Below are 22,775 nucleotides of genomic sequence, written 5' to 3' on the forward strand. Positions count from 1 at the left end.
AAAAGATCTTCTGCTGGGCACATTAAAGAACAGTTAATCTATTCAAGCTTTAATTCTCTCTAATGGGTTTTCTTCAAAATACTTTATACCAGTTGCAATCAGTTCAAAACATTGCCTCTTATTGTTCATACAGACTAGCAAGCAATAACCACATTTACACTTATTTAGTTTATAGTTTTACTTTGTTCAGGTCTCCCAAAGAGTTTAAATGCATTATGAATTTCACAATATTGATGTGGACTGTTTCCTTCTTCATTTAATTGAAATTAACACAGATGTGCTATCTTATTACAATGATATTAAGTATACTTTTTTTTTTTGGTACCAGGGATTGAACTCAGGTCCTTGAGCATGAGCAGCAGGTGGTTAAGCCACTGAGCTAAGTCCCTGGCCCTTAAGTATACTTCTTAAGTAATATAAACCAAACATACACAGAAAGGAAAATTGTCCTACTTTTCAAAAAAGTGTTGCATGTCTTTCTTTTCTGAGGCCTTAATAGGGTCCCTGACTGCTCTGAAATTTAGAAGGTGCAACACAAAACAAAGGTGAACCTAGGCTGAGTTCCTGCTAAATTCCAGACACTCCCTGCATACCCATCTCAGGAACACATGAAACAGACTTTCAATTCATTCATTCACATTGGTGGTCAGTTATCATTCCCTGCTTATTTGCAGTTTTATGTATCTTCTTTTGCTGTTGAAATTTTTAAAAAAATCAAAACAAAAGAACCAAGATATATGATGTACAAATTCCCAATGGTGAATGTACCAATAAACTTAATGAAAAAAAAAAAAAAGAAAAAAATCAAAACCAGGCTCAAGGCATAAATGAACTGTTAATTAATAAAAGCAATGATAAACTCATTTTTTCAAGTCAGATAAGTGTTTTTTTCCAATTCATATGTGGATTGCACTCTTCATTCAGAATTTGATTTTGTCAGTGGAAGGCAAAATCAAGTTATTAAGAATCAGGATATAATAACTGGGTATACAAGTGAAGGCAAATTATTTAGAGGTAAAATACTAAATATGCACATACTACTTGCAAGAACCATTTCCTTTCACACATATTACAAGGAAACTTTGGCTCTTTGGATGGAAACATATTGCAAGATTTCTCATCATCCCCTCTTCTGCCATGAAAATTCAAAAAAGGGGATAAATTCTGGTAAAAAGAAAATCACAGGCCAAAGGGTCTGCCCTTTTATGACAACATGCTGCTGGACAGTTCTGTCATCACTCTTTTTCAATCTTGCTGCCTTTCTTTAATTTAAAAATACTGATTAACAGCAAAACAGGAACAAAAACCATGCCGAGTAGCAGCACAGGAGATGGTATAATGGTTTCCAAAAGTCCTCTGCCTCCTTGAAGAGGAAATGCATCCCTGCTGGGGGCCACATGACTTTCAGGGGCACTTGGTAAAAGGAGGACATTTTCTACCCTACTTGTGCCAGGTTTATCTATATAACTACTAGGCCAATGAAAGGGAAGCCACAGAACATATGCCACATCCAGTAGAATCTCCTGTCCCTCCACCAAACAGATGTCATGCTCCAGAAGAGGTGTGTCTTGTCAGCCTGGAACCTGGAATGAAAAAGCCACTAGAGCAGGGCTGATCTTCATCTGCAATGCGGTATGAACAAGAACTACATCTGGTCATTGTAAGCTGCTGAGATTTGGGGGTGCTTATTGCTGCAGCACCTCCTGACAAAAGCTAGCTAGTACAAGTTCCTAATGTTAATTCCATGGTGTTGTTTTAACTGATCTGCAGGTAGACAAACCTCATAGATGGTCTCAAAAAAGATTAAACTGAGAGGAGGTGAGCTGCTCCCAGTGCCAGGAGGAGGCTTCTGGGCCGCCATACTACCCCCCTCAGCACAGAGGAGATGAGACGCACAGGCACCAGCAACACCCCTCCCCCCCTTCAAAATGAGAAGACACTTAAACAAGTTTCAAAACCAAACTTCCAGATCACCTAAGGCAACCCCAAAGGGAAACCAGATGGAACACTGATACTAATCCACCCGGACTCCCTGAACTGGCAACAAAAGAGGATCTGGAAAACATGAAATCAGAAATAATTTCTCACAGAATAGCAGAGATTGTGCCCATAGTGCAAGACATGATTAATAAATCTAGAGAGGATACAGATAAAAAAAATAGAGGAAGTGAGGAACATGATGGAATCCCAACATAGGAAACAAATGGAATCCATAAAACAGATGCAAACAGATTTCCAGGAGATTAAAAACTCCATTGAGAGCTTACGCAGCAGAATGAGCCAATGTGAGGACAGAATTTCACATATGGAAGATAAGATTGCAATTAGTGACCAGGAAAAGAAAAATTTCTTTAAAATTGTAAGGGCCCATGAGAAATCAATCCAGCAGCTGCTAGACAATGGAAAGAAGAACAACATAAGACTGATTAGAGTCAATGAAAAAACAGGAGAGAGTGCAGATCACATAAAAAAAACTGTTCACAGAAGTAATGGCAGAAAACGTCCCAAGCAGGGGAAAAGAACTTGACATACAGAGAAGTGAGGTATATATGACTCCAACTAGCCTTGATAAAAAAAAAAAATTCTACACATAGTCATATAATGGTTAGGATTCCAGAAACCCAAAAGAAGAATAAAATTCTACAAGCAGTGAGAGAAAAGAAACAAATCACAAACAAAGGAAAGCTCATCAGATTCACGGCAGACTTCTCAAGGCAAGAAGAGCTTGGAGTGACATATTTAAAGCCCTAAAGGAAAACAGCCTCCAACCCAGATCGATGTACCCTGCAAAACTATCTTTCAAAATTGATGGAGAAATAAGATACTTTCATGACAAAGAGCACCTTAGGAACTTCATGAATACCAAACTAGCACTCCAAAAACTTTTAGACAATATTCTAGGAAAAGACAATGAGGATCACAACCCCAGGAAACCCAGCAGAATGAATCCATCGGGCATGATAAGAAATTAAATGCAAAGGGAGAGAATCTAACAAAAAGAAAAAGTCATGACAATGATAACTCAATATGTATGAGTTATAACCAACAATGTTAATGGTCTCAATTCACCAATCAAAAGAAATAGACTGGCAGAATGGGTCAAGAAGCAACATCCAACAATATACTGCATACAAGAAACAATTCCAAAAGAAATTCATAGACTGAAAGTTAAAGAGTGGAAAACAATATTCCATGCGACAGGAAACCCAAAAAAAGCAGGAGTAGCTATCCTCTTTGCAGAACAAGTGGATTTCAAACCAAAATCTGAAACACTTCTGGTCCCAAGAATTTCAGATAAGGAATAGTCAACTTGTATGTACAAATCTATTGTGAACATGTGTTTTCATTCCTCTTAAGAAAAAACTTAAGAACAGAACTGGTGGATCTTAACAGTAACACAAGAAATTTCTATATTGTTTTCCAAAATGGTTTTATCATTTCACATTCACATTAGCAATATTAGAAAGTTCTAACTGGTTCACACCTATGCTGACATTTGTTCTTTTAAAACTTTTAACTTCATCTCCCTAATGAGTGTATAATACGATCTTGTTATTATACCGATTAGTATTTTTCTGATTCTAGTGTTGCACATCTTCCCTTGGGCTGTATTGGCTATTTATCATCTTCTTGTGTCTACTTTTTAGTTGGGTTGTCCATTAATGAGCTTTAAGTGTTCTTTATATATTCTGGTCATAGGTTATATGTATTATAAATATGGTCTGTTTAAGGACTACATTTCATTTTCTTAACAATGTCATTTAAAGTTATAAATTTTGATGGAATCTCATTTATCAATTTTTTTCTTTTATTCATCATGTTTTTTGTATCCTAGGAAATTCCTGCCTATCCTAAATTCATGAATATTTTCCCTTATAATTTCTTCTTAAAGTTTTATAGTTTTAGTCTTTCATATTTAGGTTCATAGATCCTTTCAAGTTATTTTTATGTATGGAAATGAAAGCTTGAGGTTAATTTTTTTTTAACATACGGATAGCAGGTGTTCTAGCACCATTTGCTGAAAACACTATCTTTTCATCTGCTCTTGAGTTGAGTTTATGTTCTATAAAATGTTAATGTTAAATAATCTTTCAAAACTCAGTGGACCTATTCGAGAGATGAAAATGAAAACAATGCTGAGATTCCACTTCACTCCAGAAAGAATGGCTGCTATCATGAAATCAACCAATAACAAATGCTGGCGGGGCTGTGGGGAAAGAGGAACCCTGCTCCACTGCTGGTGGGAGTGTAGAGTGGTGCAACCACTGTGGAAATCAGTATGGAGATACCTCAAAGAACTAGGACTGGAAGTCCCACTTGACCCCACTATTCCACTGCTGGGGATCTTCCCCAAAGAATTAAAAGAATCATACCACAATGATATATGTGCAGCCATGTTCATAGCAGCACAGTTTGTAATAGCTAAAACTTGGAAACAGCCCAAATGCCCATCAACTGGAGACTGGATAAAGAAAATGTGGGTTTTTTATAAAATGGAGTACTACTCAGCCATAAAAAATGAGAAATTAGAGACATTTATAGCTAAGGGGATGCACATTGAGGCTATACTCTTAAGTGAAATAAATAGGACACACATGTGTAAATACCAAATAGTTTCTCTGGTGTGAGAAACTGAAAGTGTAAATAAGGACTAAATGTATAATAGGTAATGTGAAATAGGAAGAAAAGGGACAAAGGGGAAGGAAGTGGGAGGGCTAGAGGAAAGGATAGAAGGGAATGGGATTAATATGAGAAAATGGAAAAATAGGAACAAAATCTTTGTAAATAGGGAGGAATGGAGGGGTTGAAGGGAGGGCTGGGCAAGGGTGAAAAATAAGAACCAAGAGAGACTATGTAAAGGTGCAAATTTCCAATGATGAATGTCATTCTATTGTATACCTAAAATGTACCAATTATTAGAATGAATAATCGATAATGTAAAATAGGAAGAAAAAGTCCAAAGGGGTAGGGGTAGTGAGAGGGGCAGGGGAAAGGAAAGAAGGGAAAGGAAAAAAATGATGAGAAATGGAAAAAATGGAAATAAAGTCTTTGTAAATAGGGAAGGGTGGAGGGTGTGAAGGGAGGGTTAGTAATGGGGAAAAAATAAGAACCAAGATGCATTATATAAAGGTACAATTCCCAATGAGAACTGTAATTGTGTTGTATACCTACAATGTACCAATAAAAGAATTTAATACAAAAAAAAAAAACTCAGTGGACCATATATGTGTAGTTCTATTTCTAGATTCTCTGTTTTATTCCAATGGTCTATATATCTTTCTTTACACCAACACTGCCTTGATTACTGTAGCTTTAGAGGAAGTCTTAAAATTAGGTAATAAATGTCTTCCAACACTTATTTTTTTTTCTTTTTACTTTTCTAGGTCCTCTGTACTCCTTCATATCTTTTTTCTTCTGTTATTGGTACATTTTAGGTATACAATACGTTTACATTTATCACTGGGTGCTTGTACCTGTACATGATGTATCTTAGTTCTTATTTTTCCCCCATTACCTGTGCACCCTTCACCCCGTCCACCCTTCCCTATTTATACAGATTTTGTTTCCTTTTTTTTTTTCTTTTCTCATAATTTTTCCTTTCCCTTCTTCCCTTTGCTCTTGCTCTCCCACCAGCCTTACACCTTTGGACCTTTTCCTATTTCAAATCATCAATTATTCATTTTAATCATTTTAATCCTTATTTACACATTCAGTTTCTCACACTAGAGAAACTATTCGGTATTTACACATGTGTGTCCTATTTATTTCATTTAAGAGTATGGCCTCAATATGGTCCTTCATATCTTTTAAATTTCAATATCCAATTCTTCATTTATAGCAAGTATACATAAACCTAAATTTTTATATATACTTTGTGTTTTCTAATCCTGCTAAATTCAGATACAAGTTCTAGGGGTTCCTAGAGATTTCTTAGAATTTTCTCTGTAGATGATCATTTCATCTACACACAGATTTTACTTCTACCTTACCAATCCTATGCTATTTGTTTCTCTTTATTGCCAGACTATTTTGGTTTGGGCCTATGTTTCAAAGTTTAATGGACAGATGAAGAGTACGCATATCTGTCCTTGTTCCCCACCTGAGGGAGAAAGCATTGTATCTTTTCCATTCATATAAGGCATTTTTGCTGGAAGTATGGAGTACATGTCTTATCCATTGAGAAGGTTCTGTTCTACTTCTAGTCTCCTGATAGCTTTCACTATGAACAGCTGTAGAATTTAGTCCAATACTTTTTCTGCAACTACTGACAGGATCATAAGGCTTTTTCCTTTCCTCTGTTAACATGATGACTTATGGGGTGGATCTTCCAATGCTGAACCAACACTGCCATCCCTATAATAAAACCACTTTCTACATACTGCCAGATCTGACGTCTAAGAGTTCGTTTTGTTAAACAAATTTCTATCTATGTTCACACTTTTTTCTTCTATTATCTTTATCCAGTTTTAGTAGTAGCACAATGTTGATTTCCTAAAATGAGGGGAGAAGTATTCCTTCTTTTTTCTGCTTTAAATGTTTGATATAATTCATCAGCTAAAATGTGTATGAGCCTGTTGTTGTTATATAGGTAGGTTTTCAAGCTAGGAATACACTTTCTTTATAGGTGCTATTCAAATTTTATATTTCTTCCAGAGTCAGTTTCATTAATTTGTCTTCCAAGGTACTTCTTAGAAGTTGTCAAATTTATTTCAAAAAAGACTTTTGTAATATGCTTTCTATATCCTTTTAAATTCTGTAAAATCTGTGGTAATGTCCTCTAAATTTTGATATTGTAAGTAAAACAATGTATAATTGATATTGTGTAATATGAAGAAAAGGTCTAAAGGAGTAGGGGAAGTGTGTGGGGTAGGGGAAAGGAAAGAAGGGAAAAGAAAAAATATGAGAAAAGGAAAAAAAAATGGAAACAAAGTCTTTGCAAATAGGGAAGGGTGGAGGGGGTGAAGAGAGGGTGGGGAAGGGGAAAAATAAGAACCAAAATACATCATGTAAATGTACAAGATCCCAATGATGAATGTAACTGTATTTTATATCTAAAATGTACCAATAAACTTAATGGAAAAAAAATATTAAACCTAGGCCAGGGATTTAGCTCAGTGGTTCTGCCACCTGTCTAGCAAGCTCAAGGTCCCAAGTTCTATACCTGGTACCAAATAAATAAATAAATAAATAAATAAATAAATAAATAAAATAAACCTTAGAAATGTTGATTTCACAATTCAGAATGAAAAAAATATCATGACTCCAGTTTGCCACAACCGAGCAACTCAATATTAAGCCATCCTGTTCCATATCAGCATTGAATGCAGTAATGAAACAAACAGGAATCAAGAAGGCAGGAGGGACCTACTCTGAAATCTACAGGAGCAATGAATATGTGTGACTGAGGTCTTCTATGCCTCGACCTCAAAGTACTGTCACTCACCTGGAGAGTCCAGGGTTACCCCTAGTCCATAGAGTGAACAAGCAATGGGTTTGAATCAAAGCAGAGATACAACGTCGGACACAGTCACCCGTCTGAAATGGCAGGAGGATGGCAGGTTGGTCCTGGCAGAAAAGAACTTCTAGCAGTTATATCACTGGTATTGAAAGTCTTTGCTCCTGATGTTCCCCTAAATAATTAATAAATAATATATAACATTTGCTTCACCAACTTCCAAGCAGGTACTATATTTTAGTTGTTTTGCATATATATAAAAGCAGTTTTTTAAGTATCTACAGTGAATATGATGCTCCTTATACTAGCATAGAAGTCAGAGGGAAAAAACCCTTGATCTCAAAGGAAGAAAGTATTAGATTATTTTCCATACCTGTCAGCTGTAATCATATAAGCACAGGCTCAGACTTGAAAAATAGTTTATCAGTTTAAAAAATAGACAAAAACAGTGACTCACATAAATGCTTCTAAATATCTTTAAGCAACAGACTGAATGTAGCCACTGAGTATGATTGCTATTTAGTAACCATGCGAAGGGTAGGAAGAATTAATAATAAAGTTACCACTTCTGAGCACCTCCTATGCCCAGTGCTATTTAAGTGCATTATCTCATTTAATCCTCATAACAAGTCAGTAGATTATCTCTATTTATAATAGAAAAACTGAGGCTCAGTGATGTTGTGTTATTTGAGATGGCACAGCTCCTAAATGTCACATCAGAATGTGAGGCCCTGCAGGCTGGCTCCAAGCCTCTTGTCCTTCCCATTATCAAATACCTTTCTGAAATTTTGTCTGCCAAGTAGATTTTTTAACCTATCTTAAAATCTAATCTGCCTTATTCTCAGAGATGTTTATAGGAGACATTTAAAGTTATTTTTATTATCTGTTTCAATATGTCACAGTCCCTTAAGCCAAGAATCTCTTAATTGTACTTTTCCCAACAACCTCACAACATAAATTAAGCCCATTTTCTCTATGTCGCCAGCACAAGATTTTTGCATAGAATCATAGCCACATTGCTAGAAAAGGTAGTTTGACTTTATGTAGAACACAAGATGATCTATATTTTTTTAAATCCCCTTGCATACTACTTCAGTTGGCTTTCATAAGGCAGTCCTCTAATTTTATTTCTGAACCATCACTATTGTTATTAACAAAAATACATTTAGGTGTTATGGTAGATGTGAGTTACGGTGACAAACAGTTGTTACCATTTTCCTCATCCATAAAACTTGTCAAATTAGTGGTTTTAAGGATGTGTGAATAATTAAGACAAAATATATAGACAGTGTATTTTTATACACGTTAAATACAGACAAAAAATAGATGCTAAGATGACAATGATATATAGACAATTCAAGCATAGGGAAGCCTCTTTTGTTACAATTCCACTAGTCTAAAATACACAGTAACTTGAACAGAGTATACTATATTATCTGAACAATTTCAATGAATCTCAAGATGTTTTTCCATATATACTTCACTGTACATGTTAGAGACCCCATGTGTGTGTGATCTAAAATATAAGTCACACACATATGTATATGGATTACACAGATTATAAGGTTGGATAGGACCTCAGAATTCACATCCTATGATTATGTCCTTTGCAGACATTCACTGTAGGACGGTGGCTGTGTGTAAGGACTCCAGAGCCAAATTCCATGAGCAAAACCCTATCGCTAGCTGTGGTCCCTCCCACCTATGGGACATTGGGCAAATGACCTTGTGCCTTTTCTTCTTTCTCCATTAAATGGGTCAGAATAGAACCCACCTCAGAGGTCACAAAGGTTAAATGAGATTGTAGAACATGCCAAGACTCATAGCCCTTCCTGACATAGAAGAAACCCTAAAACACACGAAGGTCAAAATTAATTAATTATAATAAAACACAGAGGGAGCTGGCATCAGAGCCCTCCCCAGGATGCTACCCCAGATGTAGTAAAAGGGGCTCCCACCTGCAAGCCTTTCACGTCTGAAAACAAGTTTTTAAAACTCCATTTAAAATACTTCACAATTAGAAAAAAATCACTAATTTTTTCTGGTGATATAGCCTCACCCAATTACTCCTGAATCAAAATTACTTTCACAACACTCTAACAGGGAGTATGACAGAGATTTATGCTAAAGTGGCTTATGTAGACTTTTCATTACATTACTTATTCAGAAATAACTATGAAGCACCTATCAGTTACCTGTTATAGTCTAATATTTAGCACTCTTTTCTCTGTGGTTCTGTTTTCTGAAACTTCCATTCCTTGCAGATACTGAGAGGCAGGGAGAGAGAGAGAGACACACACACACACACACACACACAGCAATCCCGAGGCATCACATCCCACCCCGTTCCCCTCTTTCTCTGGTCCTGACTCACCTTCCCCTCCCTCCTCCAAGTTTTCCTCTCCAATAAGAGTGAGACCATTTGGAACTGCACTTCCCTCCTCCCACCTCCCACTAGGCCCTTCCTGCCCACTCCGGCCCCTGAAGCATCTCCCATTCTCACCCAGGAGGCTGGGCCAAGTGAGGCAGTGGCCATGGACCTGCTCCCTCTTGGTCGCCGACCTTTCTAGCCTTTTCCCTTCAACCTCCTCCCTGAGCCACCTTCCCTCCCATTGTCTTTCGGTTTGATGTCCTCAGCTTACTGCTCCTTCTCGCCTCACTCTTCAGGGACAATCTTGCCCAGTTCCGTGGCTTTCACCACCACTGTATGCTGATAACCCCTAAATCCCTATTTTGTCCCAGTCTTCTTTTGACATGGCAGGATCACACAGTGAGAGCTCTTCCTTCCATACCCTGTCAGGTCACACACACTCAGTCCTGAAAGTGCCTCTGATCCCTATCCCGTCCAGCAGCAGGTTCTGCCCCTGCATCCCTCTCCTTCCTATGCCCCTTGCTTGATCTCTACATCCTCTAGATGTGGCCTCTGGTGGCCACATCCTGCAACTCACCCATGTGCAGTGCCTTCTAGAAAGAATAAAATGCAAATGAGCTCATGCTGTTCCCCTCCTCAAGGCCTGGCCACCGGCCACTGGGAACTATTGAAGCCCGGTGGAGCCCACGCAGGGCCCTCCCAGGCCTTGTCCCTGCTCCACTCCCTGGCCCCCCACCTCACACCTCAGAGGCACCCCCAGACCTGCAACTCAGTGCCCTGGGCCCTGCTGCTGCTTACAACTTGATCTTTTCACCTCTTTGCCTTTGATGACATCACTCGCCTGCCATTCCCTCTGCTTCCGGCCCGGCTCTGCCCTACTTGTCCTTTATGGCTCAAACCAGTGGCCCCTTTCTCCAGGCGATCTTCCCTACAACTCCATGGTGGGTAGGGCACCCTTTACACCCTCCATGGGATCTTAGACTACCTGAAATCATCTGTCTCAGGCTTAAGTACAAATACACTGCGGGCCAGAAACATGGTCTATTCATCCTTCTGTGTCTGGTTCAATAAATAGCTGCTCATCTCTACCCAGAAACCTATAAATCCAGGAGAAGGAGGCTACAAAGAGCAGCTGAAAGCCCCCTGAGCTGTATACATACTGGGTTACATTATTCTACACAATATTTCAGGACTGTGAAATATTACTTTCACCCTGCTGTGGGATCAGAGTAAAGGAAAGACTAGGAATTAATTTATGTAGCTAATTATCTACCTAAATATTAGAAACCAAAATGTCTTTGCTTCCTTTCAGACTATAAATATTTAATTTCTATACTTGGAACTTGTTAACACAGACTTGGAATTTTCATTCAAAGGGGAAGGTTGGCTAAGTAGCAGATAAAGTTCACCAGCTTTCTTATCAAAAAGACATTCTGCTGATACTAGAGGATTAAACTCTACTTATTTTTTTAAAATAAATTTTTGAGGAAGTCACCTAATGCCTTGGTAGCCCCTACAAGCAATTTTGAACTGGGCTCCAAAATACGGCCCGCAGGATCAACAGCTTAGTTAAGCCCAGCTAGCACAGACCAGGCCAAGGGCCTCAGCCTGGAGTCAGCAGCAAGATATGACTACAAACCAGGGGAAACACTCACCCCACTAAAGAAGGTTACTGCAGCCGGGTCAGCAGGAGTGAGCGGGGATCCCAATTCTGCAGCCGCTATGACGTGAGAGGATCACAGCTCTCATTCTCAGAGGGTCTCTTAACACCATGCCCTCCTTCAAGTCAATCTTCATTTCCAGCACCCACAGGGCAGGAGAGGGGTGAGAAAGGGCTTTTCAGAAAATGGAAGGACATAAGCGTTTGGATCCCAAGGAGAATGGCAAGGAAGGTCCTAGTGCCCCATCAGAAACTCCAAGCTCCGTGAGGATTCTAGCACTTTCCACCTTAGCAGATCTGAGAAGTGACATGGGCAGGCTCCCTGCCACAGGTTCCAGCTGGTAGACAAAGATGCCATGGAGCCGTGTGGTCAACCTGCCTTCTCAGCCAAGGTGGGAGTCCCAGGACAAAAGCCTGCAGGGTCAGACTCAATTTCTCAACCTGATCCACCAAGGTCAGTTGCTTTTTGTTCCTAGGGATCTTCTGCCTCAACAGAGCAAAGCTGGGAGAGTATTTCTCTTGAGTTGTCTAAATCATCTATCACATTATTTGTATTATATACTAATTATCAATAGTGTTTTCTCCAATGTGAAACAAAATGCATGAATTCCAGGACACTAAGACAAACCAAAGCAATGACCAGACACCTGCTCACCTTATTATCCGTCTTGTCCGTGTTCAAGCTTGAGGACAAACGTCTCCCTTTCTCTTCCCCAATGTAAGTTAAATGAGTGGAAAATAACATTGCTCATTATAAGAAATGGTTAAATATCATGAGTCAGACAACCAAATGAACCAAGATGTGGAGTATAGTATTGGGCCACCAGGAGCACACATAAGAACTGTGGCCCAGATGACACTAAACACTGTTGCAAACACTGCCTCTGCCAGTTGCCTTGTGTCCTGAGGCTGCAAGATTTACATTTGCCCTGCTACTCCTGAAAATTCAGCTTTCTTTTCCAAATCTGAAATGCTCACAGTTGTTTAAATCCTATCTGGTCTCCTGCTAATAACAGTCTCCTATGCCTAATGCCAATGTGAGTGTAAGGCGAGTGTATGTGTGTATGTGTGTGTCTCACTGAGCACATAAAGTCAATATTATTCTCACCAATCTCATAGAATACACAAAGTGAATTACACTACATTTCATCAGCCCTATATACACCGATTTTTCTAATGAAATAGGACTGGAACTTAAATGCAAAAACTGCAGCTAAGTTGGACCTAAAGGACTCAGGGTGCTCTGGTAAAGGCTAAAGAGGGAGATAGTGGCTGTGCTGGGACAGAAGACCCCAGACCAAGGTGTCTGAGACCCAGCACTGGCTCCTCTTAGAGTCTGTGGGTTAATTTTTCCTAGGACACTAGGAAAGTTTCAATAGGTGGCTACAGCTAGCAGATAGAGCTGTGATTCTGCAAATAGGTGACCCACCTCCGACTGCCACCCCCCCAGTCCCCAGTCCTCCACTGCCCCCCTCCAAAGACAGACTGGCTAGGAAAGGGTGAGGACATTTGGTCTCTATCCTGGGCACCTATAGGAGTTACTGTCTCGAAGGACTGATAAGAGCTGTAAGGCTGTACAAAGTGATTAGCCTATTTACTACAAGTTGTGTTTCCTTAAGTTTTTATGTTTATTTCCCTCAGTATCCCCACTAGTATACCATTAACCAGCCCCTCACTCATCAGAATTGGATTAGAAAGTCTCACAAAAATAAAATAAATACTGCCTCTAAATTCAACCTTCTAGCTTTATGAAATCAGAATTTTATTACATAAAAGCTTCCCCAAAACAGTGAGAAGAATGTTCCATGAACACTTGAGAAGGGTGCTCTACCTGGTTAGTCCTTGCAACTCAACACCTGGTCAGTACAACAGAACGATGAGCTAAGAGCTGGCAGCAAGACAGACTCCTGACCCCACCCTAATCCTAACAAATTAGGATCCATATTTTAACAAGATCCCTGGGTTATTCAGATAACCCATAAAGTTAGAGAATTATGTGCTGGATGAGGGTCAAGTATACCTATCTGTGCTCTCAAAACAGCTTTCTATACCCTGGTCTTTTCTTCCTCTAGGTGTCGTCTATAGAAAAATAAACATACTTTGAAATTTGAAAACAAGAAAAGATTATTTCTCAGGACTGGTGATGATCTGCTACAGGACAGATTTTTTCCTATCTAAACTGCCAGGGAACTAATTAACATTTCAATGAACATTGACGGGAAATTCATTCTGTCACTTCATAACTCAGGTAAACAGCACAGGTATGACAAGAAAAATTTAACTAAGACTAACAGAATCATATTACAGCCCTCTGGGGGATTCCTGAAAACTAATTTCCTGACCATAAAGAGGAAAAATAAAATTATTTCCAGTACCAAGTTAAGCACATAACCCTAAACTGAGTTGCTATGTTAGCATGGTCACCAAATTACAGTCATTTTTGTTTACCTCCACTAACAATGAGTCTCCCAGGGAGAAATTATGTGAAAAAGTTTAAGTACCCTCCTTGCCTTTCTCTACATGTAAGTGGATAAATTGCAGAGGGGAAAATACACAAGTGAATACAATTAATGACTTCTGCACTCTTTGATTCTCATTCCCTTGTGATGGGAGTGATCGGAGAATTCTGAAGTTGGAAGGATTCGAAGAGATAACCCATTGCTGCTGCTCCACTTATCCAGGAATATCTTTCTACAAACCCAGGGAATCGTTATGCTGTGAGACAGCCCACACCACATCTGACCTTCCTCTAGCCCTTGAACAACCCAAACAATCGTATTCCTCCCCTCCCAATGAAAAACCTTCGCGCACCCTTAAGAGTCCTTATAATGTCTCCAGGAGTTAGCCTGCTTTGATTAAACCCCTTTTGTTTCTTAACTGGTGTGGTAGCCTCTTCCCCGGTCTAGCTGTGTATTTCGTTCCTAGTGAAACTAAATTATGACTAGCCTGACATAATTTAATGAGACCTGCAGTGCCAAATGAAGTCATTTGATATAATGGTTGGTAATACAATACATTCTCAGTGAAACATCAAAGATTATGCAATGGTTCATATATCTATATATGTTCATAGAACAACCATAAGGGCAGGCATATTTGTCTGCTCAACTATGATGCAGAACTAAGAAAAACTACCAATCTCCAAAGATATCTCCAGCTCCCATCACCAAGGACGGAGCTCTGTACCACACAGAAGGCTCAATGTGATGACCCCACAGTGGCCTTTCTGTATCTTTCCTTGTTTATGAAAAAGAGACTTTTTAAGGATGCAAAGGGTACAAAAAAATTACATTTGGCACTCGCAGAGCAACTGACACTTTTATGACTTACCTGCACGACATCATGAGGTAGGCCAGGATAAGTGCTGTCATTTTGTAAGTAATTAAAGATTGAGAATAGGAAATGAGAAAAATCATGAGCTGCCCAGGGTCAAACAGAAAGAAAGGTTGGCTGGAGCCAGTTGAATTCAGAAACATCGATTAAATCACCAGACAAAAGAGAAGAGCCAACAGTGGAAATAAGTTTTATGGATCTCACTTTGAAATAAAACAAGGATTATGTTACCATTAAATGATATTAAAGTTGTCCTTTATGGTCTTGATTTTGCCACCAAGGCTTTATTTCCCAAATACGGAAATTTTAAATAGAGAAATCTATTCCAGTTTAAAAATCATTTACAAACACACACAAAAAAACTCTTGCATTCCATATGCAGGAATTAATTTTTTCTTAATTAGATTATTATTTAAACCTATATTAAACCAAAGGGCCTCATTCAAATTATTAATCCTAAATGTTATGGATTAGATCATTTCTGGTTCTCAAGGACATTCTCCCAAAATAGATTCTTAACATTTTCTAACCCTCCTACGTTTTCACAAAAGAGAATCCGGAACACAGGAAGGCATCATTTCCCCATTTATAATACTCATCTTCATTGTCGAGAGACATTTGGTTAAAACCCATCTGCACATCCAATGTGCATCCTCCTGTGGTCCCCCGCTGATCCCGAGCCCTCAACTTCAGCACCCTGAACTAACTAGTTTCTCTAGTCAGCCTTCTCCAACACACATCCCATACAAGGCTCCCAGTCCATCCTCCCCACCAGTGGACGCTCCCTATAGACCCCACCCTGCATCCTTTCTGCTGGCCGCCAGCCCTTTAGCCCCTGAAGCCCACAACCCCTTCTACCCCTGGACACCTTTCCCTTCCCAGAAATGTTTTCACCTTCACACCTGCCTGGGCTCTTTCCCACGCTCTGACTTGCTCTGAGATTTTCAGCCAATGAAAGCCTGACAGCCAACCACATGATCACTTTTGGCCAATGAAATGAGCACAGCCAATGTAGCCTACTCTTGACCAATCAGCTCCAGGATACCTGGGGCTCCTCTACCCATGTGTGCTCTGCACTCCTTGCCCATTATGTAAGGTGAGCAGTTTGACCCAGGAGGGATACAGGAAAGGACAGGCCTAGGAGCTTAAAATATTTACTTTTGCTAGAGGAAACGGTCCAGAGGCAAGATCAGGGATCAAAGAAGCTTTCTGACTCTGTAAAGAGCCAGGGAAACCTGACCTATAGGGGCCTGTGGGAAGCTATGGCCTGGGCACGTCCACTGGTGATTGACTTGAGAAGAGCCAAGAGCACCCCCAGGAACCCCTGGAAGGCATCCTTGTGGAGACTAAACTGTTGGTGGCTCTGCCTCAGCTTCTTCTTCCACACAGGGGTGTGCCCCATCCCTTACCCAACCTGCTTAGTATCTTCACACAAGCTCCCTACTTCATTCCCTCCATGTTTCGGTTCCCATTTTCCTTCCACGTAAATTCCCCTCCTTTTTAACTCCTCTTGAAATTCTCCTTCCCTGGGATCCATCTCAAATGTCACTTGGCCAGGAATATTTTACTCTCTGGACAGGATGTGCCCACACCCCTAAGGGCAATGCCGCTTTGTGTGGAAGATACCTATGTGCATGGCTTGTGGTCCTGTAAGTTCCTAAAGGATGGTCTCTCTCTCTCTCCTTTGGATCCCCTACACTAGAATTTTAAACTGCAGATTTCAACCCATGGATGGGAAATTTCAAAAGAAAAGAGACTAAAAATTATCAATGCCCATCATATACAATAAGAGTAAGTGTTATTTTACAACATTTGTTTCAGTTATGGGTGCAGAGGTATTAGATGGCAATGTTAAATGCATTGTAGGTCATCGTCTAAAACCCTTAAAAGCCACTGCCCTAGAGTACCTATCCTCTAGTAATGGCTAATATTCTGTGAATGCTTGGAGTAGAACAAATTGATGAGTATGAAACAAACCATGTGTTACAATTTTAAAGGTTCCAATTGGAAAGAATATAAAGTGTAATGAACAATAGTATGGATTCGGGCTTAATGTGAAGCTACAGAAGAGGGCAGAGTAACAGGATCTGAATTAGTTGTTGTTTCCTTTTGATACACTTTTTCTCCAATAACTAAAATGTGTTCATACTTAAGGAAAGTTAAATGCAAGTTTAAATTCATTTTGAAAACTTTTCTTATTCACTGAAACCATCTCATGATTACGAAGTTCTGCATCTTTAAAATACATGGTATAGGTAATTCCACCATGATTCATAAAAGGATTTTTCAGAGACACCATGAAAGCCTTTGTTCAGTGCTTTCTTTGCCCAAGATGCTTCTATGTCTTCTCAATACCCCCACCCCCCACTGTCTGTAAAAATCCCATTCATCTTCCAGAGCTTAGTTCAAAGGCCACCTCTTCTATGGGAGCCTTTTTTGTAAACTCAATTTTTCCCCTTTCCCTCCTCCACCACCCATCCTACTCCCAAACATGGTATCTTTTATAACTGGCCAGTGATGAAAATGTTCTTTTGTATGTAAGTACTTGTCTCATTCTCCTACTCAGCAATATGCACAGCCCATGTTTTACTCATCTTTGTATCTTCTATAGCGACCAGCACAGGGTCTTGTATCTAGAGGTGACCGAGAAAGATTTGTGAAATGGATAAATGAAAGCAGCAGTTAGCCTGCCAAGAGGGATGGTCATTATTTTAAAGGCCCTGGGAATGGCTTGTGTGTCTGGAAGCTGATCCATAGCTGGTGGAACACAGGAGAAAGAGCAGAAGGGAACAGGTGGAGGACAGAGTAGAGGTACATGTTCCTCTGTAATTTGGCCTCTGAAAACCTACAGAATCCCCCAATATCAGAACTCAGCTTTATTGAATGAAGCTACAGAGCTGGGTGGAGAATAAGTACCTTCACCATGTTCCAAGTTCTCCACTCTGGCTTCAATCTAGAAATGGGAAGTAGAATTAGAAGTGGCAAGTTGGGCTGTCCTTCTGAACTTGAAGGTATGGCTGAAAAGAACAGCCATCCAATCATTCACACACAAAAGACCCACCTTGAAGTCTAAGTGTGTAGCTCAGAGTGGGGGGCAACAGTGTGCAAGGAGGCAGAGCAGGTGGTCCTTGAAGGGATAATTAATTATCTCTATTGATCATATGCAACAATTTTGACCTTTTCCCTTCATATTATCCATACAGTCATTTGAGGACACTCTGTGACCACTAGAATAAGCAAGGTCAAGTTCAAAGCCACACTCACAACCAATAAAATGCCAATTGACTTTATTGGAAAACAATAAATTAGAAAAAGTTGTTAGGGCTTTAAAATAAGATTCTCTTTTGCTATCAATCTGTACCTCCTCCTTCCCCCTTCAAAGAAAAGTGTTTTCCTGTGATGAATTAAAAGAAGTATTCAAATGGTCCTTATTTAAAATTTATATGTACTTTCATAAGTTAATTTATAAATAACAGGCATCATTTCCTAAATTACAATATTTTGTTTTCAGATCTTTAATGTTAGATCAATACCATTTATGGTACTGACTTCTCTTTCTCTGAGATTTTAACAGAACCTTAACTTCCAGTCCATCATGCTTTTGCTTTGTAATTAATTTCAGACTCCACTTCATAAACTGTGAGACATCCACAATCTCCTAGAAAATGCACTGGATTTTAAGTTTTAAAAAAAGCTAATTCTTGTTTCAAATATGGACCTCCATTTTTAGATGTATGACCTAGAGCCAGTTACCTAATCTCCCAGATTTTCAATTTCTCCATCTGCAAAATGAGACTATCAACAGTACTTGCTTTGTAAGATTGTTGTGAGGATTAGATGAGCTAAAGCATGAAATGTACCTAGAACAAAATCTGGTAAATAGTAAGTGTTCAATAAATATTAGTTCTTAAGTGTCTGATACCGTTTTTTAAGTCTCAGCAAAGTCATTTAATAGTTTAAATCTGCAATGTCCTCATCTGTAAACTGGGACTTCTATCATTTACCACTATCAGGGTTGCTGAGAGTCAAACAAGGAAATGAGAAATATGAAAATATCAAATACACAAAGAGTATTCAAATATCAGTTATCTTGGATCATTTATAAGCTTGAAATTAAACCATAACTTAAAATTTTAAGCAAATCATAAAATTGAACTTGAAAATACCAGCCAGGGAGGGGAAGGGGAAGTAAAAACAAACGACGTGTTATGTATGTATACCAACTCCCCCCAATGAATGTAATGATTGTGTACTGCAAACATGGACTCATAAAAATAAAAAGTAAATAAAATACCATCCAAAAACTGACCCATAACTGAGAAAATGTCTGACCATGTGAGAAATGCATACTCAAGGATTTTGCTTTATCTTTAACTTATCAGAAACATATAAGCTTCTGTCAGATGTAAATTCTCTAACTGCAAAATGATAAACACTCAAGCTCAACTGTCCTGCTCTGTTGTAATCAGGAAAGTCTACATGTTTTCATGAGCCAAAAATTGATGTATTAAAACCTGACTGCATGAACAGTAGCTTTTCTAACAATGCTTAGTTTAAAAAAAAAAACCTATTAGTTAAATATTGTACTTAATATAAATTTCAAGTCAAATCGACAGACACTTTTTCTGTGACAGTGCTCCAGGTAATTCAGCTGGGAATTAAGAATGCAAAAGGAAATAGAACTCAGGCCCTGAGCTGGAAGAGTCCACAAAATATGCCTGATAAATTCAAAATACTACCTACAGAAGTCATGATGGGGTTCAGTGTGAGTCAGCAAGCAGACAAGTGGCGTTAAAATATGCCAAAGCCGTAAGTTTTTCCCTTGAAGTGTGTAAGACTGCCTTTTAAAAAGCAAAAGTCATTTTTCAAGTACAGCTGCTATCTGGAAACCTATTGAATTTCTGCCAGAAACCAACATTTCTAAATGTAAACCTGTAAAATAATAGGTATCTGTAAATGAAAGGCTGAAATAACCCCCGGAGCAGCAACACAGTAATTAGCAACTTTTATAGAGTAATAACGTGTTTCATATTCTTTCTACACTGGCTCTTTGAAGTTCCCAGTGTAATATATACAAGTTTTATTACATTAGGGCCCATCCTTGTGTGTTTTATAGGTCCCAGCATTGTGCAGAGCAAGCTGTACCTTCTCACCATCGGATCTTTTATAAGAAACTGCTCGATAATGCAGAGCATTGTGTCTACTTTATTTTGTTACACCTGTCTTTAGGAAAATAAAAGTCACTGGAAACCTAAATCACCGAAAACACTCACATAGCTACATATCATCTATATGAGCCATAAATCATAAAGCAGTTTAGCTTTAAAATTGTGCACTGAATATTCATGTGCACACCACTTGGAGTTTTAGACACATGCGAACTCTTTACTGAATTAAAGGAGATGGGGGGCTCAGTTCTACAATAAGCGATTACCGGAGGCAGAACAGAGTGCAGTTAATGTGCTTGTTCCAGCAGATGTTCATCGCCGTAAATATTAAACCTAACACACGTTCCCTTCCTCCAGGAATATGCAGGCAGTAATTTCACCACCTGAATAGGGTCAGTGGCAAACATTTAAGAGATAGTGGGGGTTGGGGGGAAGAGGTAAGGAGAGGAAAGCTGAAGCAGCCAATGGGATTTTTAAGCTACCCGCAACTGGAATTAAACTGCTTCTACCTGCGATGTACCTACAGCAGTCCCTTAATGTGAGACCCCCCAGGAAACAGAACCCAAAGCGCACCCCAGGCTTCGAGCTGTAAGCTTGGCATAAAGGTACACCTGGGGCTCCAGGGATGGGGTGGGGGGGAGGGGGAGGGGGAGAAGGAGGAGGAGGAGGAGGAGGAGGAGGAGGAGGAGGAGGAGGAGGAGGAGGAGGAGGAGGAGGAGGAGGAGGAGGAGGAGGAGGAGGAGGAGGAGGAGGAGTGCAACTGTGGCGAGGTGTGAAGCAAGGGCCCAGAGGAATTGTGAATCTCCAGGAAGGAGTCTCCCTGCACCCAGGCCTCTGGAATTTCCGAGCGGAGAAACAGGGTCGCCTCCTGCCCTGGGTGTCCACTTTTCCAGCTCGGGTGGGAGTGGGTGAGATGGACAGAAAAGATGCAGCAGCCCAGAGCAGGGCAGGCAGAGAAGGGACTGAAACATCCCCAAAGGACACTTTCGGCAGCACCAACTCCGGGGGGTTGGTGGGGCGAAGCCCGAGGCTCTTAGAGAGCAGGGAAGGAGCGCGATCAGAGAGCAGGGAGCCTAGAGGGGCCAGGGGGCCGAGGGTGGATCCCCGACCATTAGTGACACGTTCTAAAACCGCTTCTTTTTCTCTCCACGGCCGCGCTCTGCCCTGGCACCCAGATTCCCGGCCCCTGGGCTGGGGCTGGCAGCACCGAGGGGAGGGGACAGGACCAGGAGCGAACAGACGGGCAGGCGGCTGCGCGTGCAGCGGCCGGGGTAGGCAGGAAGGGGCCGGCTGCGCGGCAGGAGTCCCCGACCCACCCCACCCCCACGGCGGCCGCGCAGCCCCGGAGCCCCCGGCCCAGGTGAGGACGCGCCGGCCACCGCTGGGTCTACTCGCGCTCCGGCCGGGCCGCGGCGGCCGGCACGAGGACTCACCACAGCGACTCGAGGTCCCATTCCTGGAGAAGGGCTAAGTCGAAGCTGTCCATGGTGGGAGGTGTCAGCGTCGCCGCCGCTGTCGCCGCCGCCGCCGCCGCCTCCAAGGCTCGGGCCGCCCGCGCGCTGCAAGGAAAGGCGCCGCTCAAGGTGCATCCCGGCCGCGCCCGCGTGCGCGCCGCCCCCGGGCCGCCACCCCGAGCCCCCGAGCCCCCGAGGCCCCGAGCCCGCGCCCGGCGCTCACCCGCTCCCGGCTCGCGCGCAGCACACTAGGGGAGAGCGGCGAGCTCGCTGCGCCGCCGCCGCCCCCTGGCCCGCGCCCCGCCTCCGCCCCCTCCCGCTCGCCCGCCCTCCTCCAGCCCGGGCCGCCCGGCCCGCCGCAGCCGCCCCTCCGCCAAGCTCCGCGCCGCCTGCCCGCCGCCCCTTTCTCCTCCGGGAGCGCGTGTGCGCGGCGAGGCCGAGGTGCGCGCGCCCCGGGCCCCCGCGCCGCGCCCGCCCCGCGCGCCCCTGCGCTCCCCGCGCCGCTCCCGGGGTCCCGAGAGCTCGCAGGCCGCGCAGCCCGGCCGCCCTCCTCCTCCTAGATCCCCGGGATCTTTCCGATCCTGCAGCCCGAGGGAGAGGGGGGCATGCCCGGGGCCGTGCGCGAGGGGGAGGGAATGGCGAGGCAGCGGCGGCGGCGCCCTGGACAAGGGGGATGCTGCCCGGCCTGCTGCATCCCTGTCCTCCGGCCTCACCCGCCTCGCCCGGCCCGGTCCGGGATGCGAGCTCTTCGGGTGCAGCTCGGAATTGGATTCCTGAACCGTGCTGGCGGGCGGTTGCCGTGCAGCCTGCAGATTTGGGGGTGGATGCTGGGAAATCCCCTGTGGCGCGGTGAGAGTTAACTGTGCAGCCCACAGCCGCGCCGTAAACAAATCGGTTCAAATATCTGGAGTCAGTAAGTTAAGTGAAATAAAGAGAAGCAGAGGAAAGGAAACCCGTTCCAAACGACCTGTACTCGGCTGCAGTCTGGCTGGGTTGGGGGAGGTCCCACCGGTCCCCACTGGTGTCTCCCCCCACCCCGGGTGGCTCCTGCAAACTTCCCTGGAGAGTGGCAGATTGTCAGCTGGGAGGATCACTGAGTATCAGAGTGGCTCCTAAAAATTAAAGTCCTTATCACTATCGCTTCCCTGGTTTTAAAGAATGTTTTCCACCCTCGCTCCCAGGTACAGACAGGCTGAGAGTCTGGAGATCCGGCCATACCTCTGTTTCTCCACTGCTAGCCTGAAACCGGGAACGCCTCCTGGGTCCCTGGATTCGGCCAGTCCTTGGCCACAGTTCAGGGAGCCTGGCTCAAGAGTCCCCAGAATTCCTGGAG

General features: G+C 42.0%; 1 protein-coding gene across 2 annotated transcripts in view; it reads right to left on the minus strand.

Annotated features, from left to right (window-relative positions):
* Aff3 (ALF transcription elongation factor 3) overlaps positions 1–21,718 on the minus strand; it is a 521,980-nt gene extending 500,262 nt beyond the window's left edge. Inside the window, exons 1-2 of one of the 2 annotated variants that reach the window (XM_004844437.3) lie at positions 21,666–21,718; positions 21,422–21,547 (exon numbers count right to left, since the gene is read on the minus strand). In XM_004844437.3, coding sequence (XP_004844494.1) covers positions 21,422–21,474 — 53 coding nt within the window. In that variant the 5' untranslated portion in view covers positions 21,475–21,547; positions 21,666–21,718. The remainder of the gene's footprint in view (positions 1–21,421; positions 21,548–21,665) is intronic. The other variant, XM_004844436.3, reaches the window with a different exon arrangement.
* Positions 21,719–22,775: the final 1,057 nt, after the last annotated feature.

This window comes from Heterocephalus glaber, unplaced genomic scaffold (assembly GCF_053883595.1).
Source record: "Heterocephalus glaber isolate CG9 unplaced genomic scaffold, H.glaber_assembly_v1.0 deba00000470, whole genome shotgun sequence".
NCBI lineage: Eukaryota > Metazoa > Chordata > Mammalia > Rodentia > Bathyergidae > Heterocephalus > Heterocephalus glaber.